The 25,182-nt window shown below is 40.1% G+C and overlaps 1 protein-coding gene across 1 annotated transcript; it reads right to left on the bottom strand.

The window, feature by feature from the left end:
* Nucleotides 1–544: 544 nt before the first annotated feature.
* LOC124258158 lies at nt 545–17,886 on the bottom strand. Its single transcript, XM_046692219.1, has 11 exons — nt 17,658–17,886; nt 16,166–16,465; nt 15,206–15,472; nt 13,983–14,105; nt 11,418–11,439; nt 3,856–3,911; nt 3,317–3,338; nt 2,847–2,884; nt 1,872–1,988; nt 1,230–1,245; nt 545–847 (listed from the first exon to the last, which is right to left on the bottom strand). Exons 1-11 carry the CDS (start codon nt 17,884–17,886, stop codon nt 682–684), a joined length of 1,356 nt encoding a protein of 451 aa, XP_046548175.1. The 3' UTR covers nt 545–681.
* Between the last annotated feature and the right edge of the window lie 7,296 nt (nt 17,887–25,182).

The raw sequence follows: 25,182 nt of genomic DNA, 5'->3' as shown, positions 1-25,182 counted from the left end.
AGTGACAAAGAAAACATCGTCTGCATAAAGTGACAAAGAAAATATCATCTGCATAACGCGACAAAGAAAATATCGTCTGCATAAAGTGACAAAGCAAACATTGTCTGAATAAAGCGACAACGAAAATATCGTCTGCATAAAGTGACAAAGAAAATATCGTCTGCATAAAGTGACAAAGAAAATATCGTCTGCATAAAGTGAAAAAGAAAATATCAGGCGACAGCAAAAAAGAAAACATCGTCTACAGAAAAATATAAACACAATGTCGTCTGCATAAACTGTTGCCACACTTGAGGCTGCACTCCGTACTGTGGTCCCGTGGTCTTCTGTTGGGGACGATGAAGGGTGAAGAAACGTATAGATGAGGAACTGTACCATCAGTTCATGCCTTACTGGTGTCGTGGTCCTCTGTAGAGGAGAATGGAGGGTGGAGAGACGCCCAGATGAGGAACTGTACCGTCAGATTAGGGTACTGTGGTCCTCTGTGTGGATGAAGGGTGGTGTAGAGGGTGGAGAGACGTGGGGACGATGAGGGGTGGAAGAGTAGATGAGGAACAGTATCGTCAGTATAGGCTTCACCTGGTACTGTGGTCCTCGATGGGGGACGATGAAGGGTGGAGAGACGTGTAGATGAGGAACTGTACCGTCAGTATAGGCTTCACCTGGTGCTGTGGTCCTCAGTTAGGAAGTTGAAGGGTGGAGAGACGTGTAGATGTGGAACTGTTCCCTCAGGAGTCGCTCGTAATCATGTAGGGGTAAGACATCCCCGTCGTTGTTGGAAGCACAAGGTACATCACTGAAGTCACGGGACAATCTCTCTGCCATCACAGTAAGATATTCACCACATCTGTAATTACAACATTACACTTACATTGCACATAAAGTTGTCTTGCACAGAAGTGTATGTATTTTGCTTTCATGCAGCGTGGAACAGAAATCATAAATGGATTGGAAATCCTAAAAAGACCCTCAACAGTGATCATAGATTTGCAATCCTTTCTTAACAAATCGTACATTTGTTACATAGATCAATTGCTACTTTCTCCGTCATTTCCACAGATAATCTATACGGGCTTCGTTTATTCAGTTAGGGTCTAGTTTTCTGGGGTAAGTTGAGTAAATGGTGTTTAACACAGGAGATTGCAACTGGACACATATATGAGGGTTTGTTAACTGGTTATTACCATACCTAACTCCAGCACTTAAGGTCAAACAATAAACTTATGTACCTTCTGTCCTGGTTTTCTGCAAATAAAGCAAAAGACAAACTTGTAAATTTCTAAACGGAAAGATTCGTCCACGTTTCCATTTACTGAATAACAGTTAGTGACTGAGTCGCTGTTAGCACAGTCCATCAACATCACCAAAACCAGAACACCATAAATAGGGCTTCACACATTGTACCCATGTGGGGAATCGAACCTAGGTCTTTGGCGTGAACGCCTTAACCACTTGGCTCCCGACTGCCCAAATTACTGAATCAAAACAGCGTTTACAAAATAAAATGGAAAAAAAAGATTTCAGCATATGAAGGTGAACTACAGACATGCCTGTTTGCTGTTTAACGCTGCATTCAGCAATATTCCAGCTATATTACGATTGTCTGAAATAATCAAGACTTGACAAGAAAACCCAGTGATTGATATCATGAGCATCGATTTACGCAATTGGGATACGGGGGTATACATGCATGGCCATAATCAGCCAGCGTTTCTCACCTGTTATGACGAGCTTGCAAATAGGTTGTAGAAGACCAGCTCTGACCTGGTTCTTCACTTTGGTGTAAGTTCGTGTTGGTTGTGGTGTGTTGGGGAGTGGAGGAGGGATTGAAACTTACATTGCATTCAAAAAGATTCATGTATTCATCGTACCTTTTACGTCCTTGCAGACAAGAATAGTAACTGCTGCCACCACAACTGCCACAGCAGTGAGCATAATGGAGTAGACAGCTACGATGGGGACGATGTCGTCGACGTTGTCATCACCTTCTGATATAACACACAGTTAACACATATGTAATTAGTATGGTAATTCATATGAGAACGCAGAGACGTATTTGAATGATAAGAAATGTTCTGTTAATATTCCTTGTTCGTTTTAATGCATATATTGGTTTTAGAACATAAGGAGGAAATAGAGGAAGTTCTGGGTTTTGTGTGTCTTTTTGAATGAAACATCGATCCTTTTCATTAGCTAACAGAGTCCTGTCTACATCGTATTTGAAACATAAAAGATTCGTCGTTAATATTCCTTATTCCTTTCAGTGCATAGATACTGGTTTTAGGACATTAGGAGGAAATACTATTTGTGTCTACTTTTTCAAAGAAACTACGATTCTTTATACGCTACTGGAACCCTGTCTACATCGCATAACGCAACAAAGGAAGCAAGCAATGAAGATGGAAGAATCATTCTTGATGTATGACGGGAAGTATGACCGTTACAGCTGTCCAGGCCAGTGGATCTGTTTCCCCAACATGGCATATCACCGAATCCTGGTTATGTACATGGAAATTAAGAAGTGTCATAAGTATTATATATATAAATATATAACGAATTTGACTTAGGAAATGTTTATTTACAGTATATTAACTATTCTATGATGGGTATTTTAAATCATATAATCGGTATTTTTCCCTTTCCTTGAAATATTACACCGTAACCTTGACGATTTGACTTATATCCAATGTATATGGGTTTTAGACACGACTCCTATTCCAGGCTTCTGGGCTTCAGACGGGAGATAGTTCGAGCTACATTCAATCGACATATCAGTACCATACACTCACAGTTCGAGTTTCACAGCCGTTACACATCATGCTTGTAGTTAACCTTTAGACACCAACCTTCTATTTCCTGGTAGCTCCCGTCGTTTTCGTCTTCCCTGTGATACGAAACCAAGCTGATAAAATGAGTATTAAACTTGAGTAAAATGAAAGGAAATTATACAGCTGTGACACACTCTCAATTTACATCGCTCCGAATCGTGCATAGTTTTGCTCTGATAGCTATGTCGGTTTGTTTGTTGTTTGACGCCGCACTCAGCAATATTCCAGCTATATGGCGGCGGTCTGTAAATAATCGAGTCTGGACCAGACAATCCAGTGCTCAACAGCATAAGCATCGATCTACGCAATTGGGATACGATGATATGAGTCAACCAAGTCAGCGAGCCTGACCACCGTATCCCGTTTGTCAACTTTTACGACAACCATGGGTTGCTGAGGATCAATTCTATATCAGATCTTCAGCTATGTATCACTGTGTGAGATGAAATATTTATTCATCCTACTTGAAGATTGATGAAGATACTCACCGCTGATGAACGTATCCTCTCTCTGAAAGTGACAATGTTCAGCAGTTAATTATGCATACAAACTGCAAGGTTAATCACAGATGCCTGTATTATTGTGCACCGATCACATATCCGTACATGTTTGAATATAGTGCACTGATCTAGCACCGTAGACGCGATATATGGACAGCATCCGATACAAGTTTCAATAGAAGGTCAGTCAGTGAGTGAGTGAGTTGGGTTTTACGCGACTTTTAGCAATGTTACAGCAATATCACGGCAGGGGACACAAGAAATGGGCCTGACACATTGATCCCATGTCAGGAATCGAACCCGGGCCTTCGGCTTTAACGCTTTAACCACTGGGCTACCCCAACGCCCAAGGTCACTCGGAGCTAATAGTTATGATAGGCCTTTAGTTTTCTATGTTGACAGCTAAAATTCCAAGACTGTTTTTAGACATGGTACATAACATTGCCCATTTAATAATTCGCTATGACCTGTTTATCTGAACTAATTCATGTGACGTTTAAGGGTCTACGATGACGTACAACACCAACCTTCTATCTCCTGGTAGCCCCCGTCTGTTTCTGCGTCAAGGATGTATGTGACAACGCTGGGGGAAAAGAAATGTAGAAAGTGGTTGGAATCAAGGAATATTTATAAAAACAGTCCGCTTTCCTCAGAGTGTTGCAAATCACAAAATAGCTGTCAAAATGATATGAATGAACCACTGAGAAAATCAGTGAAGACACCAGGTGTTCACGAAAATACAGGTAGTTCACGCCCTTGAAACATTTGCCTGGAAGAGTAATAACTATCCAGCAGCTCATTGACTGTGCGCCATTGATTTAGATTGTGCTCGATATCACACAGCTATTGATTAGTGATATAGCCAGTCAAATTGTGTTGGTGATGAACTGTTTACCCAATAGCCTTGAAGGATAGCAGATACTGCCAACTGTTTACCCAATAGCCTTGAAGGATAGCAGATACTGCCAACTGTTTACCCAATAGCCTTGAAGGATAGCAGATACTGCCAACTGTTTACCAATAGCCTTGAAGGATAGCCATCTGGACAGATAGCAGATACTGCCAACTGTTTACCCAATAGCCTTGAAGGATTGCAGATACTGCCAACTGTTTACCCAATAGCCTTGAAGGATAGCAGATACTGCCAACTGTTTACCCAATAGCCTTGAAGGATAGCAGATACTGCCAACTGTTTGTTTACCCAATAGCCTTGAAGGATAGCAGATACTGCCAACTGTTTACCCAATAGCCATGAAGGATAGCAGATACTGCCAACTGTTTACCCAATAGCCTTGAAGGATAGCAGATACTGCCAACTGTTTACCCAACAGCCTTGAAGGATTGCAGATACTGCCAACTGTTTACCCAATAGCCTTGAAGGATAGCAGATACTGCCAACTGTTTACCCAATAGCCTTGAAGGATAGCAGATACTGCCAACTGTTTACCCAATAGCCTTACCATCTGGATAGCAGATACTGCCAACTGTTTACCCAATAGCCTTGAAGGATTTCAGATACTGTTTAACTGTTTACCCACTGCCCTACCCAATATCTGGATAGCAGATACTGCCAACTGTTTACCCAACAGCCTTGAAGGATAGCAGATACTGCCAACTGTTTACCCAATAGCCTTGAAGGATTGCAGATACTGCCAACTGTTTACCCAATAGCCTTGAAGGATAGCAGATACTGCCAACTGTTTACCCAATAGCCTTGAAGGATAGCAGATACTGCCAACTGTTTACCCATTTGCCTTACCATCTGGATAGCAGATACTGCCAACTGTTTACCCATTTGCCTTACCATCTGGATAGCAGATACTGCCAACTGTTTACCCAATAGCCTTGAAGGATAGCAGATACTGCCAACTGTTTACCAAATAGCCTTAAAGGATAGCAGATACTGCCAACTGTTTACCCAGTAACATTGAAGGATGGCAGGTACTGCCAACTGTTTACCCAGTAGCCCTGAAGGATTGCAGATACTGCCAACTGTTTACTCAATAGCCTTGAAGGATTGCAGATACTGCCAACTGTTTACCCAACAGTCTTGAAGGATAGCAGATACTGCCAACTGCTTACCCAATAGCCTTATCATCTGGATAGCAGATACTGCCATGTGTTTACCAAACAGTCTTGAAGGATTGCAGATACTGCCAACTGCTTACCCAATAGCCTTACCATCTGGATAGCAAATACTGCCAGGTGTTTACCCAACAGACTTAAAGGATAGCAGATACTTCAAACTGTTTACCGAAAAGCCTTACCATATGGATAGTAGATACTGTCAACTGTTTAGCCAGTAGCCGTGAAGGATTTCAGATACTGCCAACTGTTTACCCAATAGCCATTAAGGACATCAGATACTGCCAACTGTTTACTCAATAACTTTGAAGGTTTTCAGATACTGCAAATGGTTTACGCAATAGCCCTGAAGAATAACAGATACTGCCAACTGTTTACCCAATAGCCTAAACGTCTGGATAGCAGATACTGGCAACTGTTTACCCAGTAGCCGTGAAGGATTGCAGATACTGCCAACTGTTTACGCAATAGACATGAAGGATAGCAGACACTGCCAACTGTTTACCCAATAGCCTTACCATCTGGATACCAGATACTGCTGGGTGTTTACCCTACAGACTTGAAGGATTGCAAATACTGCCAACTGCTTACCCAATAGCCTTGAAGGATAGCAGATACTTCAAACTCTTTACCCAAAAGCCTTACCATCTGGATAGCAGATACTGCCAACTGTTTACCCATTTGCCTTACCATCTGGATAGCCGATACTGCCAACTGTTTACGCAACAGCCTTGAAGGATTGCAAATACTGCCAACTGTTTACCCAATTGCCTTGAAGGAATGCAGATACTGCCAACTCTTTACCAAATACCCTTAAAGGTTAGAAGTTACTGCCAACTGTTTACCCAGTAGCATTGAAGGATGGCAGGTACTGCCAACTGTTTACCCAGTAGCCTTGAAGGATTGCAGATACTGCCAACTGTTTACTCAATAGCCTTGAAGGATTGCAGATACTGCCAACTGTTTACCCAACAGTCTTGAAGGATAGAAGATACTGCCAACTGCTTACCCAATAGCCTTATCATCTGGATAGCAGATATTGCCATGTGTTTACCAAACAGTCTTGAAGGATTGCAGATACTGCCAACTGCTTACCCAATAGCCTTACCATCTGGATAGCAAATACTGCCAGGTGTTTACCCAACAGACTTAAAGGATAGCAGATACTGCCAACTGTTTACCGAAAAGCCATACCACCTGGATAGTAGATACTGTCAACTGTTTACCCAACAGTCTTGAAGGATAGCAGATACTGCAAACTGTTTACCCAAAGCCTTGAATCTGCATAGCAGATACTGCCAACTGTTTACCCAGTAGCCGTGAAGGATTGCAGATACTGTCAACTGTTTACCCAGCAGTCTTAAAGGATAGCAGATACTGCCAACTGTTTACACTATGGCATTGAAGGATAGCAGATACTGCCATCTGTTCACCCATTTGCCTTACTATCTGGATAGCAGATACTGCCAACTGCTTACCCATTTGCCTTACTATCTGGATCTCAGATACGGCCAACTGTTTTCCCATTTGCCTTACCATCTGGATAGCAGGTACTGTCAACTGTTTACCCATTTGCCTTACTATCTGGATTGCAGATACTGTCAACTGTTTACCCAACAGTCTTGAAGGATAGCAGATACTGCCAACTCTTTACCAAATACCCTTAAAGGTTAGAAGTTACTGCCAACTGTTTACCCAGTAACATTGAATGATGGTAGGTACTGCCAACTGTTTACCCAGTAGCCCTGAAGGATTGCAGATACTGCCAACTGTTTACTCAATAGCCTTGAAGGATTGCAGATACTGCCAACTGTTTACCCAACAGTCTTGAAGGATAGAAGATACTGCCAACTGTTTACCCAATAGCCTTATCATCTGGATAGCAGATACTTGCCATGTGTTTACCAAACAGTCTTGAAGGATTGCAGATACTGCCAACTGCTTACCCAATAGCCTTACCATCTGGATAGCAAATACTGCCAGGTGTTTACCCAACAGACTTAAAGAAGGATAGCAGATACTTCTAACTGTTTACCGAAAAGCCATACCACCTGGATAGTAGATACTGTCAACTGTTTACCCAACAGTCTTGAAGGATAGCAGATACTTCAAACTGTTTACCCAAAAGCCTTACCATCTGCACAGCAGATACTGCCAACTGTTTACCCAGTAGCCGTGAAGGATTGCAGATACTGTCAACTGTTTACCCAACAGTCTTAAAGGATAGCAGATACTGCCAACTGTTTACTCAATAGCCTTGAAGGATTGCAGATACTGCCATCTGTTCACCCATTTGCCTTACTATCTGGATAGCAGGTACTGCCAACTGCTTACCCATTTGCCTTACTATCTGGATCTCAGATACGGCCAACTGTTTTCCCATTTGCCTTACCATATGGATAGCAGGTACTGTCAACTGTTTACCCATTTGCCTTACTATCTGGATTGCAGATACTGCCAACTGTTTACCCAACAGTCTTGAAGGAATGCAGATACTGCCAACTCTTTACCAAATACCCTTAAAGGTTAGAAGTTACTGCCAACTGTTTACCCAGTAGCATTGAAGGATGGCAGGTACTGCCAACTGTTTACCCAGTAGCCCTGAAGGATTGCAGATACTGCCAACTGTTTACTCAATAGCCTTGAAGGATTGCAGATACTGCCAACTGTTTACCCAACAGTCTTGAAGGATAGAAGATACTGCCAACTGCTTACCCAATAGCCTTATCATCTGGATAGCAGATATTGCCATGTGTTTACCAAACAGTCTTGAAGGATTGCAGATACTGCCAACTGATTACCCAATAGCCTTACCATCTGGATAGCAAATACTGCCAGGTGTTTACCCAACAGACTTAAAGGATAGCAGATACTTCAAACTGTTTACCGAAAAGCCATACCACCTGGATAGTAGATACTGTCAACTGTTTACCCAACAGTCTTGAAGGATAGCAGATACTTCAAACTGTTTACCCAAAAGCCTTACCATCTGCACAGCAGATACTGCCAACTGTTTACCCAGTAGCCGTGAAGGATTGCAGATACTGTCAACTGTTTACCCAACAGTCTTAAAGGATAGCAGATACTGCCAACTGTTTACACTATGGCATTGAAGGATAGCACATACTGCCATCTGTTCACCCATTTGCCTTACTATCTGGATAGCAGGTACTGCCAACTGCTTACCCATTTGCCTTACTATCTGGATATCAGATACGGCCAACTGTTTTCCCATTTGCCTTACCATCTGGATAGCAGGTACTGTCAACTGTTTACCCATTTGCCTTACTATCTGGATTGCAGATACTGTCAACTGTTTACCCAACAGTCTTGAAGGAATGCAGATACTGCCAACTCTTTACCAAATACCCTTAAAGGTTAGAAGTTACAGCCAACTGTTTACCCAGTAACATTGAAGGATGGCAGGTACTGCCAACTGTTTACCCAGTAGCCCTGAAGGATTGCAGATACTGCCAACTGTTTACTCAATAGCCTTGAAGGATTGCAGATACTGCCAACTGTTTACCCAACAGTCTTGAAGGATAGAAGATACTGCCAACTGCTTACCAAATAGTCTTATCATCTGGATAGCAGATACTGCTATGTGTTTACCAAACAGTCTTGAAGGATTGCAGATACTGCCAACTGCTTACCCAATAGCCATGAAGGACAGCAGATACTGCTAATTGTGTACTCAATAGCTTTGAAGGTTTGCAGATACTGCAAATTGTTTATGCAATAGCCATGAAGAATAACAGATACTGCCAACTGTTTACCCAATAGCCTAAACGTCTGGATAGCAGATACTGGCAACTGTTTACCCAGTAGCCGTGAAGGATTGCAGATACTGCCAACTGTTTACGCAATAGACATGAAGGATAGCAGACACTGCCAACTGTTTACCCAATAGCCTTTCCATCTGGATACCAGATACTGCTGGGTGTTTACCCTACAGACTTGAAGGATTGCAGATACTGCCAACTGCTTACCCAATAGCCTTACCATCTGGATAGCAGATACTGCCATGTGTTTACCCAACAGCCTTGAAGGATAGCAGATACTTCAAACTCTTTACCCAAAAGCCTTACCATCTGGATAGCAGATACTGGCAACTGTTTACCCAGTAGCCGTGAAGGATTTCAGATACTGCCAACTGTTTACCCATTTGCCTTACCATCTGGATAGCAGATACTGCTAGGTGTTTACCCAACAGCCTTGAAGGATATCAGATACTGCCAACTGTTTACCCAGTAGCCGTGGAGGATTGCAGATACTGCCAGCTGTTTACCCAATTGCCTTGAAGGATAGCAGATACTGCAAATTGTTTACGCAATAGCCATGAAGAATAACAGATACTGCCAACTGTTTACCCAATAGCCTAAACATCTGGATAGCAGATACTGGCAACTGTTTACCCAGTAGCCGTGAAGGATTGCAGATACTGCCAACAGTTTACGCAATAGACATGAAGGATAGCAGACACTGCCAACTGTTTACCCAATAGCCTTACCATCTGGATACCAGATACTGCTGGGTGTTTACCAAACAGACTTGAAGGATTGCAGATACTGCCAACTGCTTACCCAATAGCCTTACCATCTGGGTAGCAGATACTGCCAGGTGTTTACCCAACAGCCTTGAAGGATAGCAGATACTTCAAACTCTTTATCGAAAAGCCATACCATCTGGATAGCAGATACTGGCAACTGTTTACCCAGTAGCCGTGAAGGATTTCAGATACTGCCAACTGTTTACCCATTTGCCTTACCATCTGGATAGCAGATACTGCTAGGTGTTTACCCAACAGCCTTGAAAGATAGCAGATACTGCCAACTGTTTACCCAGTAGCCGTGGAGGATTGCAGATACTGCCAGCTGTTTACGTAATAGACATGAAGGATAGCAGACACTGTCAACTGTTTACCAAATAGCCTTACCATCTGGATAGCAAATACTGCCAGGTGTTTACCCAACAGACTTAAAGGATAGCAGATACTTCAAACTGTTTACCGAAAAGCCATACCGTCTGGATAGTAGATACTGTCAACTGTTTACCCAGTAGCCGTGAAGGATTTCAGATACCCAATAGCCTAAACATCTGGATAGCAGATACTGCCAACTGCTTACCCAGTAGCCGTGAAGGATTGCAGATACTGCCAACTGTTTACGCAATAGACATGAAGGATAGCCGACACTGCCAACTGTTTACCCAATAGCCTTACCATCTGGATAGCAGATACTGTCAACTGTTTACCCAGTAGCCGTGAAGGATTGCAGATACTGCCAACTGTTTACCCATTTGCCTTACCATCTGGATAGCAGGTACTGCTAGGTGTTTACCCAATAGCCTTGAAGGATAGCAGATACTGCCAACAGTTTACCCAGTAGCCGTGGAGGATTGCAGATACTGCCAGCTGTTTACCCAATTGCCTTGAAGGATAGCTGATACTGCAAACTGTTTACACAATAGCATTGAAAGATTGCAGATACTGCCAACTGTTTACCCATTTGCCTTACCATCTGGATAGCAGATACTGCCAACTGTTTACCCAATAGCCTTGAAGGATAGCAGATACTGCCAACAGTTTACCCAGTAGCCGTGGAGGATTGCAGATACTGCCAGCTGTTTACCCAATTGCCTTGAAGGATAGCTGATACTGCCAACTGTTTACACAATAGCATTGAAAGATTGCAGATACTGCCAACTGTTTACCCATTTGCCTTACCATCTGGATAGCAGATACTGCCAACTGTTTACCCATTTGCCTTACTATCTGGATAGCAGATACTGCCAACTGTTTACCCAATAGCCTTGAAGGATAGCAGATACTGTCAACTGTTTACCCAATAGCCTTGAAGGATAGCAGATACTGCCAACTGTTTACCCAATAACCTTGAAGGATAGCAGATAATGCCAACTGTTTACACAATAACCTTGAAAAGAGCAGATACTACTAAGTTTAAATTTACCTATTTGTCTTACCCACTGGATAGCAGATACTCACCGACTATGAATGTCTCCCCTTCCTGAAAGATATAATTGTGTAGATGCAAAATGTTAGATGAAAAATATATGATAAACGAATTGCTCGTATACTTGCATACCTTTGAAGTAGACATAAATAACTGGAAATTTGCAGAACGATATGTGACTGTCAGCTAAGTAACACTGGTGTCCTGAAGTCCTTGTTGGGATTGTAAGACTAGTGGTTAAAGTGTCTCCCGCTGGGATATTGCTAAAAGCGGCGTAAACATCCTCACTCACTGAAAGCTAAAGGCCATCAAATATGTAAATGTGTGCACACTATTGATTCATATCTCAAATGCCGTTCAAGCGTCTTGATGGTTATAAAAGAGAGATTATTCATATTTCTCAGGCTGTTCCAGCATCTTTAGGGTTATATAAAATAAATGATTCATATTTCTCAAGCTGTTCAAATGCATCTTGACGGTTATATAAGAGAAGTGAAATGAGTCTATGTTGGACTGAACCACACACAGATAAGGACATGTCAAGTAGATACCACCACAGTTTTAAGTAATTTACATCTAACTTCTCATGTAAGCTTATGACATAGATATTCAATTTTCACTCTATTTATGGGTGTGAAAGGTTTTGCATATGATCTCAATAATACTGTCTCTTAAGGGTATAAACTCTTCACACCGAACACCCGGGTTCGATTCCCCACATGGGTGCAATGTCTGAAGCCCATTTCGGGTGTCCCCCGTCGTGATATTGCTCATATTCACTCACTATAAACTCTTCCTTAAAGGCTGGTCTCAGATTCAATTTCCCCACATTTACTTCCTGAATGAATATTAATAGACACCATCAAGGACATCTTCACATTTAAACAAAATCCACCACATGAACGTGAAAAATATGACAGAGGGAATATCTACTAGTATAAATAGGACAAAATGATCATTTGAAAATGTATAACATGTCAATATAAAGTGAAATGCTTGCCAGATAACTTTTTACTGAGTTACTGGGTGGAGATGGACATCAGATGCTACATACGGAAGTATTTTTTATGTTTTACAGTTATAGTAAAGACATTACATCTAAAAACATATTAGTATTGCTTAACGTTTGTATAGGTGTCTATATACTGACCAGCAATAAAAACGCAACTCAGAATTCATGAAAATTGTCCTTTTTCAGCATGTGTTTGGATTTGATACTTTAACACAAGTATGATGTGGTGATGATAAAGCATTCACCATGCAGGATGGTGTTCGAATCCATTTTTCAAGAAAATTATTGAAACTATTCGCATAAATGCATCATTCATCTTTTTGTCAGGGAGAAAGAAGCAAGGATGATCTGCATGACACATTTTCAAAATGTGGACGTAGGGCTATAAATGCAGGCAGTGTCGTAACGTTGTTTATTGTGTTTGAAAAGCAGTCGTGCTTAGGTCAGTGTGTCAAATTGTCCATTAAAGTTTCAAAAATTGATCAATTTGCTTAATTTATCTTTTCTACATGTCTTCTCTACTGAAAGCACGGCTACTGACTGAGTCTAGTTTGGGCGTCACCAAATTAAGTCTATCTGTCACTGCAGACGAGATATACCTCATTTGAGGTATTTAAATCACAGTTAGACCTATCTTTGTGTCGTCCAGGCAGGTTAATGTGCGGTGCTAAACAAAGAGATGACGTCATCAGAGGTTTATGAGTGAAATGGAGAGACACCAAGTAATAGGCATGCTGAATGCTGGAGTTCCACAGGTTCGTGTAGCCCGACATTTTCAGGTGCACCCTTCGACAATAACTCGTCTGCAGCAACGGTTATAGTTCGTTTGGCTCAAAAGCGGACTGATGCATTGCGATCTAACTCGAAAATTGAAACACTTAATACTCAATGAAACACTGATCATAATAAAAACATCAGACCAACTCTGTGGGTTTTTTGCAGAATGTATGTCCTGAAAATGAAAAAATTTAACAAACTATCATTAAAATATTTACACAGTTCACTATTTGGTACGAGGGAGGAGTGCAGAGAATGGGACAGCCAGGTGTGCGAGAAAGGAATGATACCGCACAGCTTAGGTAAATGATTCAATAACTTTGTCGGCACTTGTGCACGTGCTCCACGTACACCTGGCTGTTCCTCTCTCTGCACTCCTCCCTCGTAACAAATAGTGAACTGTGTCACAATTTAATGATAGTTTGTTGCCGCACTTGGGTACAATGAATGAAGCCAATTTCTGGTGTCCCCCGCCGTGATATTCCTGGAATCTTGCTAAAAGAGGCGTAAAACCACACTCACTCACATAAAAGAAGAAGGATCTTCCTGATGTCAGGCCCTTATGACTGTTCATTTGAAAGCATTGGCCTTGGAGCCAACTATTTCCGGGTGACGATACACTGAACACACACATCAATTGCGTGATGTAAACATGAGCATGTAGTTAATATATGAACCGCAACACGCTATTAAGTGAGATCAGTATTTGTAATTGCTGAACGAAAGTGCGAAAGGAGTGCTTCTGAGAGAGACAACTTTACGTGACTCTCGGGTTATCGTCATTCACTCTCACATCACACCGTATTACCTCCACGTCTCTGTTTTCTACAAACAACAACGATGACGACAACGGCGATGACCACGATCAGGACGGAGCAGACAGCAGCCACGGGGACGATGGAAACGATACCAGATTCAGTATCTTCACGTGCTGAAACATTTAACATGGACAATATTCAGTTCAGTATGCGTACGAGTATAATCATGTTTGCTGTTTCAAAAGGCACCTCCAAAATGTGTTGCTGTGACTGACTGACTGAGTTAGGTTGTACGCCGTTTTAGCAACATTCCAGCAACATCAAGGCGAGGGACACCAGAAATGGGCTTCACACATTGTACCCATGTGGGGGTTCGAACCCGGGTCTTCGGCGTGTGTTGCTGTGTTTAGGGTACATGACATGATAACATAATACCAGAGATATAGTTTATAAATGGATTATAAATAGGGCTACCCCGTATCTGCGAATTTGGCCGGGTGTTATCCTTTTATTGCATGTCTCTCAGTAGTGTGAGTGAGTGAGTAAGTGGTTGAGTGGTTAAGTGGTTTGATTGAGTGAGTGAGTGAGTTTTATACAACTTTTAGCAATACTCCAGTAACATCAAGCCTCTTCGAGAGATTTTTACCTGATTAATCACATATAAAGTTGGTTGACACTTGCGATGTTCATCTGAACAACCTTTCCAAGCTACGTTTTGTAAGTGATTGATGAAGTACGCTGTACATCCGCAACAACAACGTCATTGTCCACGTCAGCTCCACAGGAGGACATGCAACGTCGGTAACATCAGCGTTCTCATTTGTACAGGATGAAGAAACGGAAATATGTAACGAAAAGTGTCAAATTTTATTTCTCATATAAATAGAGATTCAGGTGCACTGTATTCTGTATGGCAGGTTTCTAATTGATTTTTCAAATTAACGGAAACATTTGTGATTTTAGGAGAATCTGAAAGTTAAGAATCATAGGGGTGATACTGCCATCAGTTTATAGTGAAAATTGAATTCTTTATTAATATTACCGTTTCAAATGGTTAATTATTTTTAATCTTTGAGCGACATATAAAAGGTATTTGGTTATTTTGAATCTTTGGGTGCCATTACTTTTGGTGTTCTAGCAGCTGTTCCAACAGGTGTTCCAGAAGGTGTTCCACCCACCACGATCAGGTGTACGAAAAGGGGCCGTCCCAACAGGCGTCATCCCCCAAAATAGGTTGTATATAACAGATTCTGTTACTGAAGTGTTGACTTACAGAAGACCTCCAGCGTCAGGTTCCGTGATGCACTCCCATGGCTGTTGTAGACGTGACACGTGTACAGTCCAGACACAGGTACATCTACAGCTTGTATAGACAACACAGCCTCCCCCTGTCCTGTAATCACCGTCTGTCTAGAGATGTCCCACCAGGTTACAGTACAGGCAGGGTTACAGTCAGCAGAACATCTCACAGCTGCAGGTTTCCCTTCTTCTACCTCCAGCTTTTCACTTGTGCCGTCAAACTGTATCTGGTCAGGTCCATCTGGAATACATGTGAGATGGTCAGCTAAGAAGCTATTTCTGAGATATTAGTGCAGTTTGCTTCGGTGAATGAAGACATGCTGCTTGGCTTGGCCTGTGTTCTTGGGATTCACAAAATGGTAAACGTCTCAGACCAATATCAATTTATGCTTTCCTCACATAATAAGTACAGACTACAACTGGAAAACCGTTGTAACTCACTCACGCACTCTGTTTACATGTACAACTCTTATGACTACACAATACAATTTAGAAAGTGGCCATGTAACATGTTATATTTGGGATTACACTTTCTTAGTAAAGTACAAATTCTAGTACTTTTGGGTTGAGTCCAATCCGGGATTCGAACCCACATCCTCAGAGTCAGGTACCTAATAGCTTGCACACAAAGTCAGACGCCTAACCCCAGATATAATATGTACAACTCTTGACAACATATCCAGATGAGCTTACAGTGCCGGGAAACTATCAGCATTTTCGATAGCCTCTGAAACTCATGGATCATTAAATCAGACCTGCCTATATTTCCTATCCAAACCTTTACAATCATCATTTCTGATTTGTTCACACAGAACACAGTAGTTCACAGTAGTTCACAGTAGAACGTTGTGACAAAATTATCACTCAGAAGCACAGTTTCAAAGATAAGATACACGAGGTTCCTATACCGTAAACAAGGTAAGTTCTTACTCACAGAGAACATCCAGTACATGTCCGTGACTCCAGTTAGACTTCAGGCCCTCCTCCACGGCCTGGCAGCTGTAGATTTCTCCATGGTTCTCTCTGCTGACGTGGGTTATTGTCAGGTCATCTCCACCTGTAGGAGACTCATCACGAGATTCTACCAGGGTCCTGTCCCTCCTCCAGATGTAGGTCATGGTCAGTGGGGGATGGTCCGGGGGTAGACTCAGGGGGACGGAGGAGCATGTCAGGGTGACATTCTCAACTGATACAGGTGAGGCAGGTCCGGTGATGGTGGGTGTGGTAGGCTTCTCTGTGAACAAATATAACAAATGTGCTGAGACCTTAACACGAGTGCCATTGAACAAGATGTTACTAAATGCTTACATACTTGTATTTATATACTGTTTATCATTATTATCTATCAAATGTTAAATAGCTAGTGCCTTCACTCGTCACGTGGAAGACCCAGGTTCGATTCCCCACATGGAAACAATGAGTGAAGCCCATTTCTGATGTCACTTGTCATGATATTGCTGGAATATTGTTAAAAAAATCACTCATTCACTCACTCACTCAGTGTTCCACAGTCAGTGTTCCACAGTTACAGCAGGAAATCCATGTTGGCTGGATCCTAATACTCCTAACCGTTTTGTTGATTAAATATGATAGTTACCACACAACTACTGGCTGCCTCTACTGAAACGAGTTAAATGTACTTTCCGGAGAGAGGAGGGTCGACGGTTTCACTACCAGGTGCGTTATAGCAAGTGGCGTTAAAAGATGCAAGACTGATCGACTCCGATACACTCATCCATCTTAAACTGCGACACTGCTTCTTTGACGGTGAAGAAGCATAGTTCACATACACACATGCATACTACACACATACATGCACACAACAAACACACAGACAACACACACACATACAAACACACATGCATACACACATGCATACAACACACACATGCATACAACACACACATATACATACAACACACACACATGCATACAACACACATATACGTGCACACATGCTTACAACGCACACACATGCATACAACACACACATGCGTAGAACACACACGCATACAACACACACACATACATACACACGCATGCATACAACACACGCATGCATACAACACACACATGCATACGACGCACACATGCATACAACACACACTCATGCATACAACACACACACATACAGAGACACACATACACACATGAACACACAAACACAGACGCATGCTCGGACACTCACACATACCTGGATCCATATATACAATAATCTAAACCCCAATTTCACCTCACCTAAAGTTCTTCTACTGCAATAGAAGATTGAACAGCTATTTATTAATGTTGGGAGACACATTAAGACAGTCCAACTTTATTCTTCAAATAATATTCTGTTCATCCCATATCCTACTCACGTGCTACAACGAGGACCTGTCTACATCCACTAACTGTCTGTCCATTGGTTCGTTGACAGTAGTAAGTACCAGCGTCCTGTACAGTTACATTATAGATTGTAAACCTCAGCTGTCCAGTCTGTGATAGTGAGTCCTCCCCGGTGTATCTAATCCTGGTCGTGTAGCCGGTGTGACTGCTGTTGAGTACCTTTACTTTGTGTGACTTAGGCTGTGACTTAGGCTGGACCAGTAACAGTTTCACAGCTACCGAACCATTCACCCATACGTAGTATAGGAAGCTGACATTCGCTGGGTTCATGGTTATGTTAACATCGTCGCCAACACGTGTAACAGTGTGTGGGTATCCAGTTGTTATGGAGGCAAGACCTGCACGCAAAACAAGTATTCGTCATTAAAACAAGGTTAACAGTTGACAAAATTATTCAAGCAAATTATTGAAGTCAGCTCAATATAATACTAGTTGACAGATACATACCACACACATATAAGCCCCCAAACAAAGAGACAAGATCATGTAAGGAGGAAAGAACTTTTATGAACAGGCGTTATAGTATTTTCTGTGGGTTGAGTTGTCAAACTGACACAATTTTGCATTTTTCGGAAAATGTAAACCTTTCGGAAAATGTAAATTACATTCTTTTTAGGGGAGTCCATCAAGTGATATCGATGGACCCGATCGTTTGTATTCTTAATATATTTTCTCTTTATTATTTTTGTCACATTGTTCTAATGTATCTATGTAATTATTTATTATGATTGTTTACACTGTATAATATGTATATATCCCATACACAGTGCTTCATATACATGTATGCACTATACTTACATATCATACACATTACTAACATATGATCTACACTACGCTGAACATACTAACATATCATATACTAACATGTGGCTACACTACGCTGAACATACTAACATATCATATACTAACATGTGGTCTACACTACGCTGAACATACTAACATATCATATACTAACATGTGATCTACACTACGCTGAACATACTAACATATCATATACTAACATGTGGTCTACACTACGCTGAACATACTAACATATCATATACTAACATGTGATCTACACTACGCTGAACATACTAACATATCATATACTAACATGTGATCTACACTACGCTGAACATACTAACATATCATATACTAACATGTGATCTACACTACGCTGAACATACTAACATATCATATACTAACATGTGGTCTACACTACGCTGAACATACTAACATATCATATACTAACATGTGGTCTACACTACGCTGAACATACTAACATATCATATACTAACATGTGGTCTACACTACGCTGAACATACTAACATATCATATACTAACATGTGGTCTACACTACGCTGAACATACTAACATATCATATACTAACATGTGGTCTACACTACGCTGAACATACTAACATATCATATACTAACATGTGGTCTACACTACGCTGAACATACTAACATATCATATACTAACATGTGATCTACACTACGCTGAACATACTAACATATCATATACTAACATGTGATCTACACTACGCTGAACATACTAACATATCATATACTAACATGTGATCTACACTACGCTGAACATACTAACATATCATATACTAACATGTGATCTACACTACGCTGAACATACTAACATATCATATACTAACATGTGATCTACACTACGCTGAACATACTAACATATCATATACTAACATGTGGTCTACACTACGCTGAACATACTAACATATCATATACTAACATGTGGTCTACACTACGCTGAACATACTAACATATCATATACTAACATGTGATCTACACTACGCTGAACATACTAACATATCATATACTAACATGTGATCTACACTACGCTGAACATACTAACATATCATATACTAACATGTGGTCTACACTACGCTGAACATACTAACATATCATATACTAACATGTGGTCTACACTACGCTGAACATACTAACATATCATATACTAACATATGGTCTACACTACGCTGAACATACTAACATATCATATACTAACATGTGATCTACACTACGCTGAACATACTAACATATCATATACTAACATGTGGTCTACACTACGCTGAACATACTAACATATCATATACTAACATGTGATCTACACTACGCTGAACATACTAACATATCATATACTAACATGTGATCTACACTACGCTGAACATACTAACATATCATATACTAACATGTGATCTACACTACGCTGAACATACTAACATATCATATACTAACATGTGATCTACACTACGCTGAACATACTAACATATCATATACTAACATGTGATCTACACTACGCTGAACATACTAACATATCATATACTAACATGTGGTCTACACTACGCTGAACATACTAACATATCATATACTAACATGTGGTCTACACTACGCTGAACATACTAACATATCATATACTAACATGTGATCTACACTACGCTGAACATACTAACATATCATATACTAACATGTGATCTACACTACGCTGAACATACTAACATATCATATACTAACATGTGGTCTACACTACGCTGAACATACTAACATATCATATACTAACATGTGATCTACACTACGCTGAACATACTAACATATCATATACTAACATGTGATCTACACTACGCTGAACATACTAACATATCATATACTAACATGTGATCTACACTACGCTGAACATACTAACATATCATATACTAACATGTGAGTTTTACACTACGCTGAACATACTAACATATCATATACTAACATGTGGTCTACACTACGCTGAACATACTAACATATCATATACTAACATGTGGTCTACACTACGCTGAACATACTAACATATCATATACTAACATGTGATCTACACTACGCTGAACATACTAACATATCATATACTAACATGTGATCTACACTACGCTGAACATACTAACATATCATATACTAACATGTGGTCTACACTACGCTGAACATACTAACATATCATATACTAACATGTGATCTACACTACGCTGAACATACTAACATATCATATACTAACATGTGGTCTACACTACGCTGAACATACTAACATATCATCTACTAACATGTGGTCTACACTACGCTGAACATACTAACATATCATATACTAACATGTGGTCTACACTACGCTGAACATACTAACATATCATATACTAACATGTGGTCTACGCTACGCTGAACATACTAACAAATTATATACTAACATCTGATCTACATTACGCTGAACATACCAACGTATAATATACTAACATGTGATCTACATTAAGCTGAACATACTAACATATCATATACTAACATGTGGTCTACACTACGCTAAACATACTAACATATGATATACTAACATGTGGTCTACACTACGCTGAACATACCAACATATCATATACTAACATATGATCTACACTACGCTGAACATACTAACATATCATATACCAACATATTTTCTACGCTACGCTGAACATACTCTGATATCATATACTAACATGTGGTCCAAACTTCGCTGAACATATTAACATATCATATACTAACATGTGATCTACACTACGCTGAACATACTAACATATCATATACCAACATGTGATCTACACTACGCTTAACATACTAACATATCATTTACTAACATGTGGTCTTCACTACGCTGAACATACTAACATATCATATACTAGCATGTGATCTACACTACGCTGAACATACTAACATGTCATATACTAACATATGATCTGCACTACGCTGAACATACTAACATATCATATACTTACATGTGGTCTCACCTTAGGTAAGTGTGTTTGTTCAAAACTGCCGAAGCTGGGTACAGCAGAAACTGGTTACCCGGTGAGATAAGTCATGTGACTATTAACCTTCTAGCGCCTTACAGGCAGCTTGGGTTATCCAGGGTAATAATAATCAGATTGTGATTCAGCGTCCAGCGAGCAGCTAGACAGATTGATACTAGGCGTTATATAACTGTATAATTTTCTTTAAAAAACAAACTTATTAAAACCTGGCGTGATAAGTTCATACTGACCTGCACACAAAAAAGTACCAGTTATCATTACGTATGCTTACTGACAGAATATCCCGTATTACTTGAGAAAACAGTCACAAGGATGGCTATATAAAATGTCAATTTCGAAGACAGATACATACCACACACTTGAAGGAATCCGGTTCCAATGTAAAACAGGAACATAGTCAGCAGCTGGTTAACACTGACGGATCTGAGCTGTTGCTGTTCGTGTAGTTTCACTTGACACTATATCCCTGTCACATGAACCATGTCCTTGCTTGTTGAAACAGTAGTGAATACGCCGTGTCCTTACTATTGGACAGTTGAATATTGAATACTATGTTGTCATGAGTTTACTTGGCACTGCTGGGTCTGTCTACTCTGTGAATCATGTCCCTGCTTGTTGAAACACTAGTGACGTTATCATTGGGCAGTCGAACATTGAACACTATGTTGTCATGCGTGCTGGGTCTGTCTGCTCTGTGGTAGCCAAGTGGTTAAAGCGTCCACTCTTTACGCCGAAGACCCGGGTTCGATTCCCTCCATGGGTACAATGTGTGAAGACCATTTCTGGTATCCCCCGCCATAATATTGCTGAAATATGACGAAAACGACGTCAAAACGATATTCACTCACTCACTCAATCACTCTCATATGTACCCGTATTTACTCTTTTGCACTGCACATCAAGCCGTAAACGTAACTATTGAGATAACAACAAATTTTCTTTCTTTAACGTCGCCCTTTGCAATATTCCAGCTATTCCAGTGTGTAAATGACCAGACAATCCAGTGATCAACATCATCAGCATCGATCTTCGCAATTTAGATACGATGACATGTGTCAACCGATCCCGTTAGTCGCCTCTTACGACAAACATGGGTTGCTGAAGTTCAATTCTAACCCGGGCCTCAAAAGAAACAAAACGAGTGTTTGTCAGACTCCATTTATCTTACAACAAGTACAGTAATCTGTTTCTTACAACACCCCTAAAACTCACAACTATCGGATCAAATCGATGCATATTTCGTTCTTTCTCATTGTATCGGCGCATTGATAAATAACCCAACGTTATGAATGAGTGACGTCACTGGACTTACTACTCACTACACATACTATGTGTAACCCTCCACACAAAAAACGTTTCAGTCATATTGTGCATTTTCGAGGCAATAATCATGATGTAAACAAGATAAGATCAAAGAACTTCTCAAAAACCATGACGTTGCAACTGTAAATCATTCTTTCGCAAGTTATTTTCTCTCTCAGATTAGTAGACTGATTACCGGATTTTCAACATATTTAAGCCAGTCGTTAGATCAAATAATTGTTTAGTTTTAGAATTCAAGATATTCTTTAGTTCCTTCAACAGATCTCAAGTATTTAAATTAACTGACATCCTGAAGTTTTATCTCTTAGACTATTTTCATTATATACTCTTTTTTATTACAGACATCTTTCTATTATGAGTTCAATGTTTTATATTCACTAACATGAGTATCACAAGGAATATATCAAGAGCATGACGTGTGACAATTCCTAAAGGTTGCCATATCAAAATGGATATTCGTCTGGTTATTAATACTTTCAACAGCTGAGATACAGTTTCGCCTGTAACTTGGAAAATGTCAGCAAATCGAGTACCCCAGATGTATTTTGTATCGAGCTAGTAACATCCATTTTATTATCTTTAATCTTTCCATACAAGATTTACCCGAAACTGGACAAAGGTCAGAATAGTAAGGCGAAGCCAATGATTATAGCACACTGAAGTACACACTGGGGCACACATAAACATCCAGTCAAAGTCAGAACACGTGTATGCTCCAGGGGCTCAGTCTGCTACAACACAGCCCAGCATCTTGCCAAACTACTAGCACTTTTGGGAAAAGAAGGAAAATCCTACATAAGCAATTCCAGTACATTTGTCACAGGTCGCATGCTCAGCGTGTAATGCAGTCTTCTAAATGCCGTTCAAGGACTAAACTATCGGGCAAAAGAAAGTTACCACTTGTAATGCAATTGCATAAACACCCAAGCAGAAATGATTCGCCCAAATATAACATGCTCCCAATAAAAACGAAGTTGTCCGAAAACTTCGCCCGAATCGTGCATTCTTCAAAACGTGAAAAAAGTAATTGTTGGACATTGGTCAAAATGCACGTGCACGATAGTGGCATAAGTAACAATGTTCGGCAGAACAATCATGCGGAAGCCGTTGTGGTATAACTAAACTGTGATACGTACCTCACTGTTTTACTGTATTTTGTCGACAAATATGCAATTATAATATCTTCAATCTTTATTTCTTTTGTAGTGGAGGTCATAGGCCTACATTTCAGGATTACAGAGCGATACATACATGTGCATATTTAATGAATAAGACAATAAGTTAATTTACAAAATATGCGAAAAGTAAATATGATATTATTGGCATAGGACTGAATCTCTAAGATTCATTGAACTGTGTATATAAATAGATAGGTTTTCTTTGCAATATATGGATTGACAATTGACATGACCATATTAGACTTATCAATAGTGGGACATGAAAAGAATTTATACCTAAATTATTCTCATCGCGAAATGGCTGCACTATTGTCGATTTGATGTAAACTTTTAACTCAATCACTCAAACGCTTGTGGGGCGAACAACTGAATGAAAATGCAAGCATTTGGGGGTTTGAACACACGATCATATGTTCCTGGTAAGGTTTAAGGAAGGATCAATGCAAGAAGAAGACGAAAAATAATCATAATAATAACTTCATTAAGATGTCGCAACACATCAGATAACATATAATACAAAGTAAAGCGACTCTTTTTCATCGATACCAAAATATCCGTTCATCTATACCTAGACTCACCTACATAACTAACTGTACACTAACATAAGATCTATTAGCTTTAAGATAAAAACCTTAGAAACCTTAGAATGTTTATGAAAACATGCTATTACAAATGTCTGTTTAACTGTAATCAATATTAGCCACTGTCACACGAGCTAGGTACACAGTCTTGCATACATTGTAAGGATGTAAGGATTGTTCGTCTGGAGCTACAAAGACAATATCACTTGAATAAAGTGACAAAGAAAATATCGTCCGCATAACGCGACAAAGAAAATATCGTCTGCATAAAGCGACAAATAAAATATCGTCTGCATAAAACGACAAACAAACTATCATCTGCATAAAGTGACAAAGAAAATATCGTCTGCATAAAGTGACAAAGACGATGTCATCTGCATAAAGTGACAAAGAAAATATCATCTGCATAAAGTGAAAAAGAAAATATCGTCTGCATACAACAACAAAGAAAATATCGTCTGCATAAAACGACAAAGAAACTATCGTCTGCATAAAACGACAGAGAAAATATAGTCTGCATAAAACGACAAAGAAAACATCGTCTGCATAAAACGACAAAGAAAGTATCGTCTGCATAACGCGACAAAGAAAATATCGTCTGCATAAAGTGACAAAGAAAATATCATCTGCATAACGCGACAAAGAAAATATCGTCTGCATAAAGTGACAAAAAGAAAATATTGTC

Source organism: Haliotis rubra, unplaced genomic scaffold (genome assembly GCF_003918875.1).
Source record: "Haliotis rubra isolate DU_JTF1 unplaced genomic scaffold, ASM391887v1 Scf684, whole genome shotgun sequence".
Lineage (NCBI taxonomy): Eukaryota > Metazoa > Mollusca > Gastropoda > Lepetellida > Haliotidae > Haliotis > Haliotis rubra.
This window is presented reverse-complemented; position numbering and strand designations above follow the sequence as displayed.

Coding starts and splice junctions, on each gene's coding strand:
- LOC124258158 (XM_046692219.1), bottom strand. CDS start 17,886: ATGAACCCAGCGAATGTCAGCTTCCTATACTACGTATGGGTGAATGGT. Junction 11,440..13,982: donor TAGAAAACAGAGACGTGGAG/GTAATACGGTGT, acceptor TATATCTTTCAG/GAAGGGGAGACATTCATAGT. Junction 3,339..3,855: donor GGGCTACCAGGAGATAGAAG/GTTGGTGTTGTA, acceptor TGTCACTTTCAG/AGAGAGGATACGTTCATCAG.